General features: G+C 32.5%; 1 protein-coding gene across 2 annotated transcripts; it reads right to left on the bottom strand.

Annotated features, from left to right (window-relative positions):
- Positions 1 to 4,970: 4,970 nt before the first annotated feature.
- LOC119611630 (myogenesis-regulating glycosidase-like) lies at positions 4,971 to 18,648 on the bottom strand. Of its 2 annotated transcripts, none has more exons than XM_037967260.1 (5): positions 18,497 to 18,648; positions 7,942 to 8,110; positions 7,773 to 7,868; positions 5,372 to 7,226; positions 4,971 to 5,302 (listed from the first exon to the last, which is right to left on the bottom strand). In XM_037967260.1, exons 2-5 carry the CDS (start codon positions 8,038 to 8,040, stop codon positions 5,166 to 5,168), a joined length of 2,187 nt encoding a protein of 728 aa, XP_037823188.1. In that variant the 5' UTR covers positions 8,041 to 8,110; positions 18,497 to 18,648; the 3' UTR covers positions 4,971 to 5,165. The 2 variants fall into 2 exon arrangements, with proteins under 2 accessions (XP_037823188.1, XP_037823189.1); XM_037967261.1 differs by lacking the exon at positions 18,497 to 18,648 and adding an exon at positions 13,733 to 14,198.
- Positions 18,649 to 20,765: the final 2,117 nt, after the last annotated feature.

Below are 20,765 nucleotides of genomic sequence, written 5' to 3'. Positions count from 1 at the left end.
ATATTCTAAATAAATATTTTTATATGATATCAATTTATTTAAATTAATTTTTAATGAATTGTTACTTTCTTTTTTGTTATTCTGTTAAATAATAAAGAATTTTAGTTTAATTATTCAGTGCCTGTGTTCTGTAACTTTCGAATCGACAAAAAAAAAACGAAAAATTTATGTGAATACACGTATTTCAAATATATTTTGGTTAATTGTAATGTGTTCAGTTTAAAAATTATTTGAATCATACAACTAAAAAGTGGAAGACTCTAACATTTTAATGTTTTTTTTTTCTCGACTCGAAAGTTACAGAATACGGGCACAGTTCATATTTACATATGGGGGATCCCACGCAAATTATTGCAAGTTCCCCAGTCTTTCCAATCATTAATTAAGATTTTAATGTAGCATTTAAAAAAGTGAATAATCTAATAGTTTCCCATATATGCATATGGGAGGTGGCAAGCCCCCCATTGAAAGCCCGCCCATTTTTCTTTAAATGTTCACATGAATGTCAAAGTTCTTTATGTAAAATTTGAAGATTCTAGCTCTAATAATTTCTCAGATATATGAATTTTTGTATTTAATTCATATAGAGAGTTCCAAGCCCCCCCTGATGAAAGTCCGCTATTTTACCCAAAATGTTCAGTTGAATATTAAAGTTTTTCGTGCAAAATTTTGAAGAATCTAGTTCTATTAGTTTCCCAGATAAACGAATTTTTGTATTTAATACATATTAGAGTTGCCACGCCCCCTACTGTTAGTCCACGAACATTTTGTATTAAATAATCATATTGACACTAAAGTACCTCCGAAAAAAATTTGTTATATTTTCTCAGATATACTGATTTAATATTGTCCACAAATATTTTTATGGATGTCAAAGTTGTCCGTGAAAAATTTTGCAGCTTTTGCAGTTTCTGAGATATGCGACGTTTAATATTAATTTTATATGAGGGCTCAAAATAAAAAGTAGCCTACAACCTCTTCCAGACATGCAGAAAGATACTGTGAAATACAATTTGTCTTTAATTTTCTCTTCAGCTTCTTCGGTTAAGTTTTTTGTTATAAAGTGTCTGCTATCTAGATAACTTGGGAAAAGTAAAATGTCTACTCTCCCGCTTGCAAATTTTGCCTGTTAAGTTTAATTTTTCAATTAATTTACCCACATTTTTTAAAATTGCAAGTATGTTTCAATTTCTCTTCAAGTTTTACAAACAAGAAATCAGCTGATTATAACATTTTTATTAATTTTTAGTTGTTCTTCTGAATCTCTCATAATAATTATGTTATATTGTTTTATTACAAAATATATTGAAATTAAATAAGTTTCTAAATTAAAGTAATAAATATAATGACAATGACATCTTCAGAAGTAAAGTTGTTTTAAAATTGCCACCAGCCTACAAATACTTTAGCATCCCTATAGCTTTAAAAATGCTTAACATTTTATTTTTCCTTTTTTTATTTATTTTTTAAACTATATATTTTAAATAATAATCTACCTAATAAATACTCTCTCATTAATAATATACTAATTTATTTAATTTAATATAATTTTAAAATTTCATTATCATTATCATTCATTATCTATCTATTTTCATGGCAATTTACAAATCACAACTACCCATCCCTGTTAATCAAACTATCCTTAAGTCAATTGCACATAAAACATACATACACACTCATTCACACCATTCATACACTCTCTCTCCCATTTGCTCCACATCATCTCTTTGTTTTAATCATTTTTCAGTTTTCACGCAAATTCAGTACGGTTCGGTTGTTTGGTAATAGTTATCCCGTAAAATTATTAAAAAGTGTTAGAAAAAATTAGAAAAGTGCAAATATTTTTGCATAAAATTATTAAGAAACATTTACTTAATAAGTTTATGTAAAAAAATTTTAATTTTGTTAAGTAAAATTAGTGAAAAAAGTGTTTAAAGTTTGCAACAAATTGCAATTAGACGCCGGGCGTCTTTTTTCTTTTGTTGGGGTCGTTCGTTCCTTCGTTAATTCGTTGTTGTTGTATGTTTATTTGTTGCTTGTTGTTTGTGAGGGAAGTAAAATGTGTGTTGTTATTGTAAATACAAGTGGAAAGAAATGAAAATGTGTAAAAATAAATAAAGAGGGCAGTAAGAGGTTTTTAAAAGAGCTTTAAAATTGGCTAGAATAAAAAGCATAAAGTAAAATGAAGAGGGCAGTGTGTGTTTATTGAAAAAGTTTTAAAATTAGCTTGAGAAAAAAGTAATAAATAAAATAAAGGTGGCAGTGGTGTGTTAAAAGGCTGTAACCAAAGCTTAATTAATGTGCATTCAAAAAAAAGATGCCACTAGCTGTCATTGAAAAGCGTTAAAATTTTAAATAGTAGTCAAAAATAAAAAGCCAAAAGTTTTATGTAAATAAAATGTGAAAATTAATAAAAAAAAAATTATAAAATTTAAAAGTATGCAAATTAATAAAAAAAAATATACATATGAAAAAGTCTAATTTAATAAAAATATGAATATGGTACTAAAGAGTATTAAAGACAAAATGAAGCGGTTATTTTAATGGTAAGTTACTTTTTATTTTTAATAAACTTATAAGTTAAAATCTTATAAAGACAAGTAAGATTGCATAGCCGAATAGGCAATTCTATTTATGAAGATAATTCAACAAAATCTTGATGTATGATCTTTTGATGCGCTAAAGACAAAGGCTGTTGAAAATTTTTGAAATAGGTCCATGTTACACCTTGCCGAATTCCAATCAGAATCGCAAATATTTTTTTTAGCTCATAATTATGTTAATTAGAGTGTTATTCCAAAATCGATAGAATTAAAATGTATGTATATATGTACATAAGCCTAAACCATATTGCAGTCTAGTCTATAGTCTAGTCTATAGTCTAGTCTATAGTCTAGTCTATAGTCTAGTCTATAGTCTAGTCTATAGTCTAGTCTATAGTCTAGTCTATAGTCTAGTCTATAGTCTAGTCTATAGTCTAGTATATAGTCTAGTATATAGTCTAGTCTATAGTCTAGTCTATAGTCGAGTCTATAGTCGAGTCTATAGTCGAGTCTATAGTCTAGTCTATAGTCTAGTCTATAGTTTAGTCTATAGTTAGTCTAGTCTATAGTCTAGTCTATAGTCTAGTCTATAGTCTAGTCCATAGTCTAGTCTATAGTCTAGTCTATAGTCTAGTCTATAGTCTAGTCTATAGTCTAGTCTATAGTCTAGTCTATAGTCTAGTCTATAGTCTAGTCTATAGTCTATAGTCTAGTCTATAGTCTAGTCTATAGTCTAGTCTATAGTCTAGTCTATAGTCTAGTCTATAGTCTAGTCTATAGTCTAGTCTATAGTCTAGTCTAGTCTAGTCTAGTCTATAGTCTAGTCTATAGTCTAGTCTATAGTCTAGTCTATAGTGTAGTCTATAGTGTAGTCTATAGTCTAGTCTATAGTGTAGTCTATAGTGTAGTCTATAGTCTAGTCTATAGTCTAGTCTATAGTCTAGTCTATAGTCTAGTCTATAGTCTAGTCTATAGTCTAGTCTATAGTCTAGTCTATAGTCTAGTCTATAGTCTAGTCTATAGTCTAGTCTATAGTCTAGTCTATAGTCTAGTCTATAGTCTAGTCTATAGTCTAGTCTATAGTCTAGTCTATAGTCTAGTCTATAGTCTAGTCTATAGTCTAGTCTATAGTCGAGTCTATAGTCTAGTCTATAGTCTAGTCTATAGTTTAGTCTATAGTTTAGTCTATAGTCTAGTCTAGTCTAGTCTATAGTCTAGTCTATAGTCTAGTCTATAGTATAGTCTAGTCTATAGTCTAGTCTATAGTCTAGTCTATAGTCTAGTCTATAGTCTAGTCTATAGTCTAGTCTATAGTCTAGTCTATAGTCTAGTCTATAGTCTAGTCTATAGTCTAGTCTATAGTCTAGTCTATAGTCTAGTCTATAGTCTAGTCTATAGTCTAGTCTATAGTCTAGTTTTTGTCTAGCCTATAGTCTAGTCTATAGGCTAGTCTATAGAGTCTGATAATTTCTGGACCAGTTTCGAAATCCTTTCGTCAAATAAATGTAGAGCATGTGGAGAAGACTGTAAAACTCTCCAACAATTTCTGACCACCAAAATTTGTTCGTTTAAAAAAGCACATAAATGGTCGATACGAAAAGGTTCGTATCTGATATGGTATCTTTGCTACCTAACCTTACTTAAGAATATTTTTCAAATTACAAGCGTTTTTGTTAAAATCTCATGTTATAGAAAATTTTCAAAGAATTCTAAATTTTTGGAAAATTTACGAAATTTGAAATCCTGGCTCTTAAAACTCAATTCATTTGCAGTTCATTTACAGTTTGAGGGAGAGTAAATAAGTGAATGATACAAAGGTTTTTGGATACAAAATAAATCATTTGATTTTTTCCATTCAACTCTATACATTTTGTCCAACGCTTCTTCAATTTTTTTAATCCTTTCCCAAAAATAAGATTTGTAGAAGTCATCTAATAGGTATCTCTTATTAGATAATTACTTCATTTGAGTCAAATCACTTTCTGCCAATCTTTTTATTCAGTTTTGGAAGAAAATAGTCACTTAGATATAAATCATGGTAATTGGGTGATGCCTCATATGTGTAGATCCTTTCATTGTCGGAAGGCTTTCTTATACCTAAGAAGTAATTTAAATTTCAAAGCATTGGGCCAAGTGAGATGCTTATAGATACCACAATCTCAATTAAATTTTAACATTAGTCAACTAATACATACCAGTTGACATGACCACAATTTCCCGATTAAATGGACTTAATGGATCCGATAAAATCACTATAAAAGACCACGGAAATATTCGACAATATCTCAACTAACAGAAAAATTTCGATAAATTATAATTAACAAATATTTTTATTACTGAAATCTCAATTTAATTTAAATTCTCTGAAATTCTCAACAAATCTAAACTCCCAAACCCAAGGGGTTCCAAAAAAAAAATAAACAAAACTCAATTTATATTCACTTACATATTTAATTCATTAAATCAACAATATTTTATAATTATTTTACAAATAATAATTAACTACTTATTAACAGCTTACACAACTATAAATACATTCTTTGTAATGATAAATCTTGTTTTTAAAAAAACAATAATAATACTTAAAACTATAGTATTAAATAAATTTGTGTATCACAATTTCTAAAATCTAGTATTATCGGGCATTTTTATAAAATATGCTATTTTCTCTTTGGCCACTTTATAATTGTGTATCCAACGGCTGCCTTTGCGTAAAGAGCCATCAATGCCATCCTTCCAAACGCCTTGAGGAAGATAAACTGTGGAAATAAATAATAAAAAATGATAAGATTTCAAAAGACCTTTTGGGTTCTAACAAAGTCCCTTACCTTCTCTTTCTTCACTATCTTGCTCCAGAATAGGAGCCACAATCATTTCTTCTCCTACCGAGAATTCATCGCTTATACTCAAACAGGCCGGGTCGTGAGGATCCAACATCCATAAAGGCCTTACTAAAGGTAAACCCTCATTCATAGATTCACTTAAATATTTCAGTAATAAAGGTATAACATATTTCTGTCGTATGGTAGTCAATTCTTTAGCGATTTCGGTCATATAATCACTTTTGTATTCGGAGGGTAAATGATTAAATTGCATGGAAGGCATAAAGGTCATAAGTTGTAGCCAACGTATGTAGAGATCCTGTTCGGGTAAGGCAGGTTGACCCAAGGAATAATAAGACAACATTTTAGACATGGTTCTATTTAAACCATAATCTCCACCTATAGCACCGGGTAAAACGAAAGGATAACCTATGACTCCATAACTTAAAACCGTGGACATAACTTCATTTAAGCCCGACCAGGAAGAGTTAATGGGTGGTGTACTAAGGAAAGCAGGAGGCTTAGGAACTGTGCTGGCAGTAGAGACTCCTATGAAACCTATAGTCTCCAAACTTTCGGTAAATATTTTGGCATACATATCGGGATTATCCAAAGTCTGACGGCATTGATAGTAATGAGGCAAATTAAAGCCAGTACCCAAATCCAAATAGAAACTATCCACTTTATATTCCTGTTTCAATTTCTGCAGCTTCTCTTTCAACCACACCACCGTAGCATTATTGGTTATATCTAAAACCCCAGCACTAGAACAACTCTTGTAGCGCGTTAAGGCGGGTATGCTTCTCTCGGAATGTCTTTCATAGATCAATAGCTTCTTGCGTACAGCCTCTTTGAAATTATCACTGTCAGTACTAATGAAAGGTTGTATACTGAAAACGATTTTAAAACCTCTACGATGTAAAACATCAATGGTATCCTTTAAAGTAGGAAATCTACTGGGATCCACTGTAAAATCTCCTATATACTCCTGCCAGAATTCATTAATCAATATATGACCCAAACGCATAAAACCCATGCCTATAACATCTTCGGAATAATTATATATAGTGGTTTCATTAAATGAACCCGCAGCTGGTTGATGAGGAATTTGCCAAACTGGTTCTTCTATCAAGGAATGTAATATCTTCATATCGGCTTCTTTCAAACCATCCCATAAACTCTGCTGAGTCATTAACATATGCAATGATTTCATATCTTCTGTGGTGCAAATTTTATAATTCAACTCTGGCAATTCCGATAATTTATTAACAAAAGTATAATCATCATTTTTAGCTCTCAAACAAAATTCATTTGTTGTTCTATTAACTGCTATATGCAGCGGCGTATTATCACTCACTTGTATGGCTACACCAATGGAATTTATAAAATATCTCTTTATGCCATTGCCAAACTGATGTACCTTTACATCACCACTCGAGAAGGGAGCAAAATCAAAGTCGCTCTCACTCAAAGACCAATTCATATTACGCGTTATGCCACCACCAAACCAAAGACCATTATTTCGCTTTAACTCATAACAATCGGTGGGGAAATTGGCCTCATTTAGTGCCTGCCAATTGAAAGTGTAACAACGAAATACATCCATATCATGGAAATTCATATAGAGTCGGGCAATGTTATGCCATTCCAAACACACACTACCATCCTGTTTACGTTTATCTTCGAGACAATGAAACGGTTGTGTATCCATATTAATCATTTTACCCAATTGTCCTGAGATAACCTCTTCCTCGTCATGATTGAGAATTCTTAGAACACGATCTTTCGAGTTGAATTTGATTTTATCGAAGTAGGAGAAGGTTAAGATTTTACGCTGATAACCGACATAAGCAAAACCGATCTGAAAGAGAGAGAGAGAGTGAAAGAAGTGCGTCAATTATAAATTTAGTAAAATGAAATGAAAAGAAAAAATCTTCTGAAAGAGGGGTAAATCGAAATAAAGAGAAAAAAATCTTCTAAAACAGGGGTAAATTTAAATAAAAAGAAAAAAGTAGCAAGAGAGAACAATGTTTTCAAGAGAGTCTAATAAATCCAAACTTTTGACTGTCCATATTCCAAAGAGAAATATAATATGAAAGATCTAATCATCACTTTGCAGAGTATGGAAAGCTTAGGGTCTGAGGATGTTATACATGATGAAAAGAAAGACTGTACTACTGATAAGCAAATGCTCAAATATCGGGGACCAGTTTATCTTAATATTGAAATTGGCCTAATATGAATTGATAACTAGGAATATTGCCAACCACCTGGTACTCTCGTCAAACTTGTAAATCCATATAAATGATCTATATTAATATCCCCTTAAATATTACCATGAAAAACTATACAGTGATCTATTCTAAATTAGAACTTTTTATCTTCAAAATCTTTTCTTAATACTCACCAAAAATATCACCATAAAAAACATTAAAATCACAAAGATTTTAATTTTATAATCTTTAGTTTCACGTTTCTTTTTGCGTATCATGGTGGGTAAAGCCTGTAATCGGAAAAAAATATATAAATTCTTAATAAAAATCCCTCTGAAAATCATTTCTAAATCCAAAACCTACTTGCATTTTTTCTCTCAACAAACTGGCCAAAGAATTAACACTCGTTATAGAGGCTTGATTACTGGCCAAACTGTATGCATCGAAATCACTAGCCAACATTTCTTTGTCATTCAAACGCAGGGCCGGTAGAGGGGCTATCGAGGCTCTTCGACGGGTACGAAAACGATCTCTGGAAAAGTAGAAAATATTATTAATTAATTAGTTATATGACTAAGAAATAATTTTTAATTAGTTTTCTAATGCAAGTAATTAAATCAATGAATTGCATTTTTCTTAGAAAAATTATTTTCCGTTTTAGTTGGGTTTTACTTTTTTTGTAAAAATCTAAAATTTATATTCTGAACGTTAAGTGTATGGGTTTGTCATTTTTGTGTTTGGATTGTTTTTTTATAATGAGTATTTTAAAAGTCAAGATTAAATAAACACTGAGATGCTAGTAAATCAAATCTTTTATCTCAGCTACTAAATAATCTTAACCCTTTAAGGACTGATGATAATAATGAGTTTTTTAAATTGTTACAGTTAAAATAATTTTGACATCGAGAACATTTACAGATTAACCGGGACTAGAGGCATTGATAAATCAAAAGTCAGTTCACAGATGAAGTTTAAACTTGACAGTTCTAAAACGTTAGCACAGTATCCTACAATCTTATTTTTCAATATATTACTCAAGCATTGAATCCAAAATCTCACCAAATATTTAACGCTTATATAGAGTGGATGTGAGGATCCAATATTCATAAATTTTTTTCATATAATTACCAATTGCCAATTATAGAATACAGATTCTGATAGAGGGAAAATTTCGAAGAAACCTCAGTCTTTAAATACCGCCACGCGGTAGACAGGCTACGCGGTAGACAGTTCTTAGAAACCAGAACCTTTAAAAACAGATTAGTCTTCTGACTTCTGGGTTTAGGTATGAACACCATCATACCTAATCCCAACAAGAATGAAGTAGAGCAAATGATGGAGGAGATAAGTGACATCATAGCTAAGCAGGAGATCATATAAAGCTAATCCTAGGACATTACTAAAGATATATTGAATGAATGTCAAAGTGCTTTAAGTGAACACCTGCCGTATTGGCTTATTTCACGGTGGTCTTTTTCAACCAGTGGTTGAGCTTCTGTGACGACTCACCACCGCCCCAATGTGTATCTTACACACAGGTGGCAACTTTTGTACACTTTGCTCAAGTACTCGAGCTATCCATACTCTTGCCATAGTAGTCTCGGTGGGGAATGACAGGTGTCAATCAAACCCCTATAAAGGAAGAGGCAATCACTGGTTAGAGTCAATAGAAGGGGCGGACCCAACATCAGGTGAAAACACCCTATTGATGTTATGAGGATTGCTCCGTCCCTACAAACATTCTCATCATTCCGGAACCTCTTAAAGTCACCCTCCACACTATTCGGCAACAGCACTTAGGGATGTAATTGGTGATTCGAAAACAGAGATCTATATTTAATTAATCAGACTTATTTCAGTGGCCACAAGGACCTACTGTGATAAGTTGAGCATGTTTTAGAGTAAACTCCAACACACTCAACTATGAATGAAAATCGCCGATAAATTAGAGATTAAGGTATTACAGCTACGCCAACGTCTCAAACAACTCAATCCTTCTGTCATTCCGACATCACCACAGATACAACTCAGAATTCCTCTCATCCATCAGTTACAAGTTATCCAATGGTACATCCCACTTCAACGTGCACCTAGAAACTAGGAGCTTTAACAGGAACTTATCCCGAAAAATTTATATTTCACTGTGTATCAATACTTTAACCAAGCACCCTTCCCGCGAATTAGAGTTTAAACCACAGCCACTATGCGGATCCCGAAGGAATCTCATCCAACTGACGAACTAGGACAAAGTACTGCTGGCAACTGTAGCACCCGTAGTACCAGACTATGTGGTGCTCTGGTTCGAACCCACGTCAAGTAATTCCAAGGAGGATACATTTGACATCACCAGTTTATAGTCCCGGCAGACTAGAGGTAGTGGTAGCACCTCTTTATCCCGGTATTGTAGTTCACTAATTTGGGGTCTTCATTAAGGAAACATGACCCGGAGGGAGATATATTGAATCTTCTCTCAACCTCCGGGGTAATGATAATCAGGTACCCGGAAAAACTGAAGTCTAAGTCCAAAGCCAAGATGAAAAGCGCTCCCCGCCTACCAATATGCTGACAAAGCCAAGCCCAGCTTATTTGGATTGGCTTTGTCAGTTCTGTCTTTGTGAAGCCGAGCCGAGAATAATCTAAACGATGAAAAGGGAAAAGAGATGATAGGTAGACAAGAGAAGACATGGGTACAATATCTGCCATGCCATTATAAGTTGCCGATAATCCAACTAATCGATGAAAAGGAAAAAGAAACGTCATCTTACAACTAAGTAGACAAGAGAAGACACGGGTGCGATGTCTGCCATGCAGTATAGGTCGCCAGTAATCCGAAGTGCCAAATTCGGATAGACCATGCAATCGAACTTGTAGTTTATGAAGAAAATTTTCATTACAATCGTTACTTTCGTCCAATTCTAAAACGTTAACTAAACATTATTTAAAATACGACCTAAACTTTTTCGGGCTTTCATTCATAGAATACATTCAACTAGCGCTGAATCATTTCCATTCTGTTTACTGAAATTATGTCTATAAATAAAAATCAAAATTATAATTTTAACTTGTTATAAATCACAATTTACCTTAACAAAATGATAGATAAGATATCTGTACAAACTATGGCACTTGGTAGAATATAACAAACTTCTATTAGTGAAAAAGCTTAAAAGCGAAAAAAAGTTTAAATTTTGTTGAGTAAATAAATTTATTTTATACAGTTTACTGATTGATAATGTAAAGTTTATTAAGATTTTAATAATATCTGGCCCCCTTTATAAAGTTAATATAGGACAACTATTGCATATTTACATAAACGGAATTTTTAACACCTCTTTGCAAACATACATACATATATTGTAAATAGGTCTAATTTAAAACAATTTACATTAAAATAAAATTATAATAAAGAAAATTTGAGTTAAATTTAAACTAATAAAAGCATTCACTTTATTCACAAAAAATCGTATTTACGATTTATTAAGCATGTTTGATAATATTATCTAAAGATTATGTTGTAGGTCACACTTTAAAACTCAACAAACACTTAAGCAGTTGGCAACACTTCTAATCTCTTTAACATTAATCAAACCGAAGGACCATTTTTACCGTAATTTTCAACTGCTCTCCTCATATGCTTTAGATATATTTTAAAATTTATTAAATGAAATAAAAAAATAAACCTCCTTAAACCCATAAAATACAATTTCATCTCACTATTGTTAAATTTTTCTTTTTTTTATTATTATTATACATTTAATAGGAATTTTATAACACTTCAAAAAAAATGAGATAAACAACATATTTTAAATAACAATGACAACCTTTAAAATAAAATTTCATTTAGCAAATATAAAATAAATATTTATTTACAGTTGAACACTTCGCCATAAAAACATTTTTTTTATTAATAAAAAAATGTTGTATTAAAAAAAATTGTATAGTATATTATTAAATAGAAAATCAACTAATTTTTTTAGGGAAAAAAAGTATAAAAACAATTACAATTATTAGAAATTTGATGGAATAACAGAAATGTACACTGTCAGATAACGTGAAAGATTATCTAAATTAGAATGAAAAAAATAGAAACAATTACTTGTGTGCGGTTGAAGTAAAATAAAAATCAAAACAAGCCCAACAATTTTTTTTGCAACAACTATAAATTAGAAAATTGATAAGAAATATACATTTATGGAAATTTGTATTTCTACTACACTGAGAGAAAAAGTTTTTGTAGGCAATTAAAGAAATTAAAACTCAGAGAATTGAACTCCTATGACAGCATTAATGGGGGTTATATGTATATAATTGACATTAATCAGAAGGTGAATATCTCTGATTAAATCAAGTGACAATTTTTGTACTTGGTTGTGCCGGTCCACGTACAAGCACTTTGCTCCGAACTCCACCTAAATTTTTTACGGATTCTGAGAAAGCGTTTGACAACATTAAGGGGTTTGTATATGACTAGCATTAGGAAAGAATGTCTAGCATTAGGCAAGAACAACAACGTGAATACTTATCTTGAAGGCCATATTTCACGATGGTCTTTTTCATCCACTGGGTAGACTTGCGAACGGTCTACCACGCGCCCCTGAATGCTTCTATGAAGAAATCAGGTGACTATTTTTGTACTTGGTTGTGCCGGTATGTGTACAAGCACTTTGCTAAAGTACTCGAGCTATCTAATCCCTTGCCATAGCAGTCTCGTTGCGGAAAGACAAGCAGCATGAGATCAATCCCAATGCATACCCTGACAAGGAAAAAGCAATCACTGGTCTAAAGTCTATAGTAGGGTCGACCCCAACATCAGATGAAATCAATCTTACGCCTGAGGGTGACCACCTTTTTGATGTTATGAAAGATTGCATTATTTAAAATGCAATCCTCATCAACTAATGACTCATTCCAGTACATTCCTTAACCGCTTAAAACCCGCGCAACCACACTACTGAGATGACTCTTTTGCTTCGACAACAGCACCTAGAGATGTATTTGGTAGTCCGAAATAACCAGCCAATAAAACAGGATCCCTCTGTATGTAGAGATAACGTAAGGAAGGCTTTCGAAAAGTTGTGTGGTGGGCCTCAACCATAAATCGCATAGCATGAAACAATATGCATCCTGTTGAGATGTCAACAGCACCGAGAACTTCCCTGAAGTAAAAGGTCTACTAAATCAGTATTAGTCTACTGTCTGGCAGGGGAGTCTTTCCCGGAATGACAGACAACTACGAATTATCAACCTGGAAATTTCCCAACCTATACCATGCAAAGAGTAAGAGATAATCAATGTGTTCAGGAATTCAGCATAAGTTGCTCTGTCATATAACCCAGTGACATCTGGAAAGTGACCTCAGCCAAGTGACCAGCCGGGACAAAGTCGTGCGGGCAACATAAGTCGCGTAGCATGAAACATTATACATCCTGTTGAGATGCAATAGCACAGAGATCTACCCTGAAGTAAAAGGTCTTCTAAATCAGTATTAGTCTCGAGAATGAAAGGCAAATACCAAGCGTCAAACTGGAAATTTCCCAACCTATACTGGCGCCCTACTACGCAAAGAGTAAGAGATAATCAATGTGTTCAGGACTTCAGCATAAGTTGCTCTGTCAGATAACCCAGTGACATCTGGGAAGTAACCTCAGCCAACTGACCAGCCGGGACAAAGTCGTGCGGGCAACTGGCCAGATTCCCAGGTGCTTTGGTTTGACCCCATGTCGAATCATTCCAAGGAAAGGCCGAGGATACATCTGATCATCATCAGTTTATAGTCCCGTTATTGCAATATTGCCGGGATATTGCAATAACACCAAAATGAAGATTTCACGAAGGTAACATGCCTCCGGAGGGAACTAATATTAGGCAGCAGAAAAGCTTTGATCTACACAAGGGAAGACTTTCTGTGACTATTTTCTGGTGAAAAGTTGTGTATGCCAAGGAATCATTACTAGAACCTGACCTACTTTTGATTAAGATAAGTGATAACTGAATAGCAATAACAATAGACAAAGACTTAACCTCTTACTATATAAATAACAAAGATAAATTCCAACACAGAGGGCGCCACATTACGCTAATCTTTAAGCCTATTTAAAACATGTTTTTTTTTTTTTTGTTTGTAAAGTTTTTTTTTTTTGCAGTGTATTATTACCTTGATTATGAACCTGATGATAGTTTTTATAATAATTTTATTTAACGTGTTTTTTTTGCGAAGTTCACTTAAGTTTATTAACTTTTTTGAATAAATTTATAATACAACTTTTATATAACTTTTTAATGATTGAACAGCACACTTTTTTGATTTTCTTTAGAAAAATCTTTATTATTTAATAAATACGAATGACTCTGTTTCGCAAATCGTTTCAATTTTTTCTATATAAATAGCAAATTTTCGTTTTATCCACTTTCTTCCGGTATTTTTTTTACTAAAATTATAATTATAACTCGCGTCTCACGTAATTAATAACTTTTCAAACACTAAACTGATCTTGTTTTTTTTAGCAGAATAAAATAATTCAAACGAAAAAAACTACTACATTTTTGTAGAGTCACATTTTTTTTATAACGCTTCTTATCTGTCTCAAATCCACTATAATACTGAATAATTTGATTTGATTTTCTTGAAATCATTAAACTTACTCTCTTAATACAACACTCAGTAGTAGATAAACTGAGCATAAGTTAACTAAATAAGTAAATCGCTGCTACTTAGTACTACTAAACAGACAAATAACTAAAACTTAAGTAGCAGACAGGCGTAAATTATTTCATTTAAGTAGGAATACTATACATCATTTATCAACATATTTAAAACATCATCATCATCGTCATCATCGGCAATATTATGAACGAATTAAATGTATGTATATGAAACGCTTGAACGGCACTCTCTTCACATTATAATTTTCTTGTACAATCTGACATAAATACTCAAAATACAATTTTATGAATGGTGGGGGTGTGTTCTGTGGTAGTCTGTTATAAGTCGGAGAATAAAATCTGTGAGGAAATTATTTTATTTGATTTAAAACCGCAATTGTTATACAAAAAAATTATTAAATTCAACTCTTAATTTATGAACAGCTTAAACGCGCTATGATGAATGTTTAAGAAAGGGTGGGAAGTCAAACACAAATGCGTAATACTTGGACCTCGACCAACCAGACGGCCATGACATTAGTAAGAAAGAAATGCTCGTACACGAGGCCGATGAAGAGAGTCATCTAACGATATGGATGGATTTCGGAGGCCACTATCCCTAGTGCGAAAGAAGTGCAGAAAAGCAGCTAATCTCGCGAGATACAAGATCTCTTTTCGGTATAAATATTCTGTCGCTAAACATACGATATCCAGCGTACTTGAAGCACAATATCATATGTTGAAGTATGACGAAATACAGAATACTATTGCTAAAGAAGTCAGGTCAACACGGTGAGAAACTGATCAAAACCAGAGCAAACATGTGAACATGACTAAACCAGTGTCTGGAATTCTTAAGAACACCATCAAATAGACTACTGATGTACATTCTTCTAAGGAAGCGGCAAATATTGGGTCAATGGTGGATCAATGCATCCTCCTTGACATACGGAAGTATGAGGAAAAACTAAATATTACCTTTATGGCAATCAGATCAATTCTGAAGAAATACAGAATACGACTGCTATAGAAGTCTGGTCAACACGGCCGGAGGCTGATCAAAATTAAAACAAGCTTGTGAACACGATTAAACCAGTGTCTGCAACTGTTAAGATCACCATCCCATGGGCTAATGATGTGCATTCTGCTAAGGAAGCAGTAGTGGTCAATAGTGGATCAATGCGTCAAGGTCCTTGAACAAAATACCAAAAAACATAGCCAGTGATTTCCTCCTTGACAGACGAAAGTATAGGAAAAACTGAATATTACCATTATGGCAATCAAATCAATTCTGAGGAAATACAGAATACTACTGCTATAGAAATCTGGTCAACACGGCCAGAGGCTGATCCAAACTATAACAAGCTTGTGAACACGATTAAACCAGTGTCTGGAAATGTTAAGATCACCATCAAATAGACTACTGATATACACACTTCTAAAGAAGCGGCAAAGATGGAGTCAATGGTGGATCAATGCGTCAAGTTCCTGGAACAAAATACCAAAAACATAGCCAGTGATTTTCTGCTTGACAGACAGATCAATTCTGACTGAGAATGATTAGAACCAGGGCAGCTTTATGAACACGACTAAATCCGTGTCATATATTAACAACTCACAGATGCTTGATATGCTTTAATCTAAAGCGATCTCATCAAGATCAGGGACGGTGGAAGTTCAATGCGAACTATAGCGAGCATTAGGGAAAGTGTCATCTAGTTTGAACTTTGATAAAGTAGTTCAAATTGAAACTGACAAATTCTTCCTCAATAAAACGAGATCAATCCAGATTGAGAATGTTTAAAACCAGGGCAGATATATGTACACGATTAAATCGGTGTCATATATCATTAACTCACAGACACTTGATATGCACTAATCTAAAGCGATCTAATGAAGATCAGGGATGGTGGAAGTTTAATGCGAACTATAGCGAAAGTGTTATCAATGCTTGAACTTTGATATAGTAGTTCAAGTTAAAATTGACAAATTCTTCCTCAATAAAACGAGATCAATTCAGACTGAGAATGATTAAATCCAGGACAAACATATAAGATCAGGGAGGATGGATGTTCAATGCGAACTAAAGCGAACATTAGCGAAAGTGTCATAGGTGCTTGAACTTTTATATAGTAGTTCAAGTACAAATTCTTCCTCAATAAAAGAATTATTTAGATGATGTCTGAATGTAGCTATGAGAGCTTAAATTACTGAAGACCTCTGTGTTGTTATCCAAAATACAACAAATAAAAGTTTAAGTAAAAGATTTTGAAAATCTCTTGGACCATCAGTGATCTTAAGATCTTACAACTGATCGTGATTGCGCATTCGTTGGTTATGAAAAGTTTTAATACACACTAAATCCAGATGGTCCAGATATTACTATTCCTGAAATTAAAAAATCAAATAAGGACCATCAGTAATTATGAGATTTTAGAACAGTATTTTTTCATTTTTTTCTGAGAGGATTCTTTTACACAAGATCACAACGACAACCCCTATAGTTCCTAGCTTTTTACATAAAATAGATGGAAGCTGCTAGAATACATTCAGCATGTCTCTCTTTAAAAAGTAACAAATTTTTCAATCTCTCTATTAAACTTTGCGAAATTGAATCAAAGTCGGTGTCGGTAGAAAAGTCTCGAATACTCGAATGATCTTGTTGACTTTCTATTAGGGTTCTATAAATCGACTTTCGAATAATCGAACAATCGACTTTTTGTCGAAAAAAGTCGAAAAGTCGAAGTCGACTATTTTGTTCCAAAAAAGTCGATAACTCGACTATCGTCTATGAAAAAAGTCGAAAAGTCGACTTTGTAAATAAAAGTCGAAAAAAGTCGAAAAGTCAAAAAATCGGAAAGTCGAAAAAAGTTGAAAAGTCGAAAAAAGTCGATAAGTCGAAAAAAGTCGAAAAGTCGAAAAAAGTCGAAAAGAGTCGAAAATTTTAAAAAAGTGGAAAAGAAGTCAAAAACTCTAAAATAGTCGGAAAAACTCGAAAAAAGTAAAAAAGTAGTCGAAAATAGTCGAAAAAGTCGAAATAAATCGAAAATAGTCGAAAAAGTCGAAAAAAATCAAAAAGTCGAAAAGTCGGAAAAAGTCGAAAAGTCGGAAAAAGTCGAAAAAAGTCGAAAAGTCGAAAAAGGTCGAGAAAAGTCGAAAAAAGTCGGAAAAAGTCGGAAAAAGTCGATAAAAGTCGAAAAGTCGAAAATTTTAAAAAAGTGGAAAAGAGGCCAAAAACTCTAAAATAGTCGGAAAAACTCGAAAAAAAGTAAAAAAATAGTCGAAAAAGTCGAAATAAATAGAAAATAGTCAAAAAGTCGTAAAAAATCAAAAAGTCGAAAAGTCGGAAAAAGTCGAAAAAAGTCGAAAAGTCGGAAAAGTCGACCATTTATAAAATACTAAAAGTCGAAAAGTCTAAAAGTCGACTTTTAAATAAATGAAAAAGGTCGAAAAGTCGAAAAATCGACATTTCATAAGATGGAAAAAGTCGAAAGGTCGAAAAGTCGACTTTTAACTAAATGCAAAAAGTCGAAAAGTCGACTTTTCGTTTCAACTATAGAACCCTACTTTCTATCAACTAAGATGAAGTTATAACACAGAACCAGAGTAATGCCAAGAGTAAAGCGTAAGGTTACTAAGAAATAACTGTTTGAAATTACAAATTTAAAGTGTGTAGGGTATAATTGACTTTAAGTTTAATAAATTATTTTCTTTGTACACTCACAAAGTAAATTTTCGTACAACTGTCATCATCATCTTGTTGCTGGCGAATGTGTGTAATTTGATCTTTTCATTCATATGCCCGAGATAAAATTGAAGACATATTTTGCACTTAATTGAATTTGTAATATTTTGTGGGGAATTCTCTTAATAAAAAAATGTTCACATTTCAAACTTCATTGAATAGTTGCTATATTTAATACTTGTGATTTCTAATTCGCAATAACTATAAAATAATTACATTAACATTTAATTGCAGTAATAATAATGACTTTTCAATTCAATTAAAAACTAATTCAAACCTTAACGATTTGTTAGGAATACAAGTAAGGAGTTGCATTTCTTTTTACTTCGTATATATAAAAACTATGTCAAAATATTGTTAATATCGAAACATTTTGAACACTAAAACTCGTCTATGTTCTAAACAATGTCCGTATTGTGCAAGGGAAAGCTCAGATCTTTCTATAACAATAAGAAATGTATCAACTTTTTGCTGCAATTTGGATCTTAGCCATTTTATTGATATTCACTTTTCTATCAACCTATAACTTACCTTCTTTTACCATGTATTTCCAATTCATCATCGCTCTCCTCCTCTTCGGGTTTCTCACATTGAATAGTTGTGACATTTTTTTCCGGTACACTAAATGTAACCGAACCGGAAATATCATCAATAACCTGAAAATTATGAAACAAATACACAATTAGCTAAATAAGCCACCATTTTCTTTTTTACAAAATTATATATCTTTTCATCTTTCTCTCTCTCTCTTTCATACTTTATGATATTCGTATAAATACAATTGCACTATATCTTCAAAATGAACACGCGTAGTATTGAACATTTAAGAATTACAGAATTACAAATTTCAAACTTTAATTTTAAACAAAACAGAACACAACTAGATGTTATCACTTTAAAGATCTAAATATAACTGAACCCTTGGGCAGGGCATAAACATACATATTTCTGTCCTTTCTAAACCTTTAGAGAAATTTAAAGAAGAGAGGCAAGCAGGTAGCGGTTTTTCTCTTTTTCACCAGACAACATCTTGTGCTAAAGTAATACATGAAGTTTTTAAAAAATGTTGCTAGATTTTTCCAGTATATTCTTAGTAAAATAACTAATTTACCTGTTAATAGCATTAAATTAGCATTTTGTCGTGATAAATTTCAAATAATTATACGAAACAAAAATTGCTCATATGATAAATTACCTGATTTTGCAAAAAATTTTCATTTATGAAATGTATTTCCCCTGTGGAAAGCGGAAAATTCCCTCTTTTTTAATGAAATTTATTGCGTCTTATTATTTTCTATAAATTTTATTGAACAATTACATCTCTTTACATTTTTCTCTAAATTATGTTAAACTTATGCTCAATCTCAAATAATATTTTATAAAGTTTTTAAGGGATAGAATGAAATAGCATTATATCTTAATATCTTTTACTCCTGCCTTAAGAGAATAAGTGTTTAAATCCTCTAGCTCATACTCAAAGTAGTAACATTTAGACCTTTAAAGGGTAGTTTTTGAATAAAAATTTTATATACTACTGCAGCTAAAACGAGACAGAATATCCCTTTGTATAAACACATACATACAAGAATATTTTGAAACATTTATGACATATGTCTTAGTTAAGATTTAACTTTATTAAATGTCATCGAAAATGTTTTGGCATATTTAAGATTTCTCTAAAAAAAGTATGTCTAACGTTAAGTTAGCCGAATTTTAAACCCACCAATAAGGTTAATTTTCTTCTCTTGCGTTTATATCTCTATTTCTTTTTGATCTATATGATCAAGCAATGAATTGAATTGACCACAACTTAATAGCTTTAGTTTCCTCTCTTAAGGCGAGAGCTGATGATCTCTCTCATAGACATTACCGCATTACAGTTTCGTAGTGCGTTTTTTAAATCCAGACTTAACTTGCTTCCTTATAAAAATGTTGAAAAAAAACTCTAAGATTTTAAGCGTTATCATTAGGCAAACGTTATTCACTAGCTCTTTGATAAGGGAGGCTACTGACTCTTTCCAAATATTACAAGTTACTACGTATGACTTTGTTGGACAGAGATATAAATCTCTCTACTTATGGAGATATTGAATGAAATTACGATGCCAAACCTTGATCTTGAAAAACTAGATAATTTCAGCTATATGATCTGGTAGCATCTGACCTATGTTTCTGACTCTAGAAGGTGGTCCAAAGCTTCTCAACCCCTTGTACCACCAGTAATCATGAGATCTATGAATGGCCCATGATTACGAATTCAATAGAAAGGAAATATACATATGAAGTTCGTTGGTTATGAGAATCAACAAGGCACATCGCTGCTGGGCGATATGTATAGGCATGAAATGGGGATTTAGTCCTTAGGCTTTATAAAACTGTAATTAGACCAATTCTTGCTTATGCTTCAATAATCTAGTGGACTGCTTTGGACAAAAAGTGCAATATCAAACAACTACAGGGAGTTTAGCGTTCATGCTGCTTGGGTATAAGTGGTGCCATGTGTACTACTTCAACCAAGGCTCTGGAAACGTTGCTAGATATTCCACCCATTGAAACTTATTTTAGATATGAGGCGGCGCCTAGACCCGAACGGCTCTTTACTTTAGGCGTACTGAGCAAAAGCGGTTATAGGACACGTCATAAATGTACTGGATACATTGGAAGGTTATACACAATCATCGGACGTTCCTGATCGCATACCAGACATAGACTATGTCGGAAACTTTGAAACGCTGATCCCAGATAGAATGATAGAATAGAGCAAATACGAGTAGGAATCCGTTGTTACACGGATGGCTCT

Source organism: Lucilia sericata, unplaced genomic scaffold, assembly GCF_015586225.1.
Source record: "Lucilia sericata isolate MDLA Ls3-8-SP2 unplaced genomic scaffold, ASM1558622v1 Contig001498F_arrow, whole genome shotgun sequence".
Lineage (NCBI taxonomy): Eukaryota > Metazoa > Arthropoda > Insecta > Diptera > Calliphoridae > Lucilia > Lucilia sericata.
The sequence above is the reverse complement of the archived record's forward strand: the minus strand, read 5'-3'. Positions and strand labels throughout refer to the sequence as shown.

Coding starts and splice junctions, on each gene's coding strand:
- LOC119611630 (XM_037967260.1), bottom strand. CDS start 8,040: ATGTTGGCTAGTGATTTCGATGCATACAGTTTGGCCAGTAATCAAGCC. Junction 7,869..7,941: donor TGTTGAGAGAAAAAATGCAA/GTAGGTTTTGGA, acceptor TTCCGATTACAG/GCTTTACCCACCATGATACG. Junction 7,227..7,772: donor TTTTTATGGTGATATTTTTG/GTGAGTATTAAG, acceptor TCTCTCTTTCAG/ATCGGTTTTGCTTATGTCGG.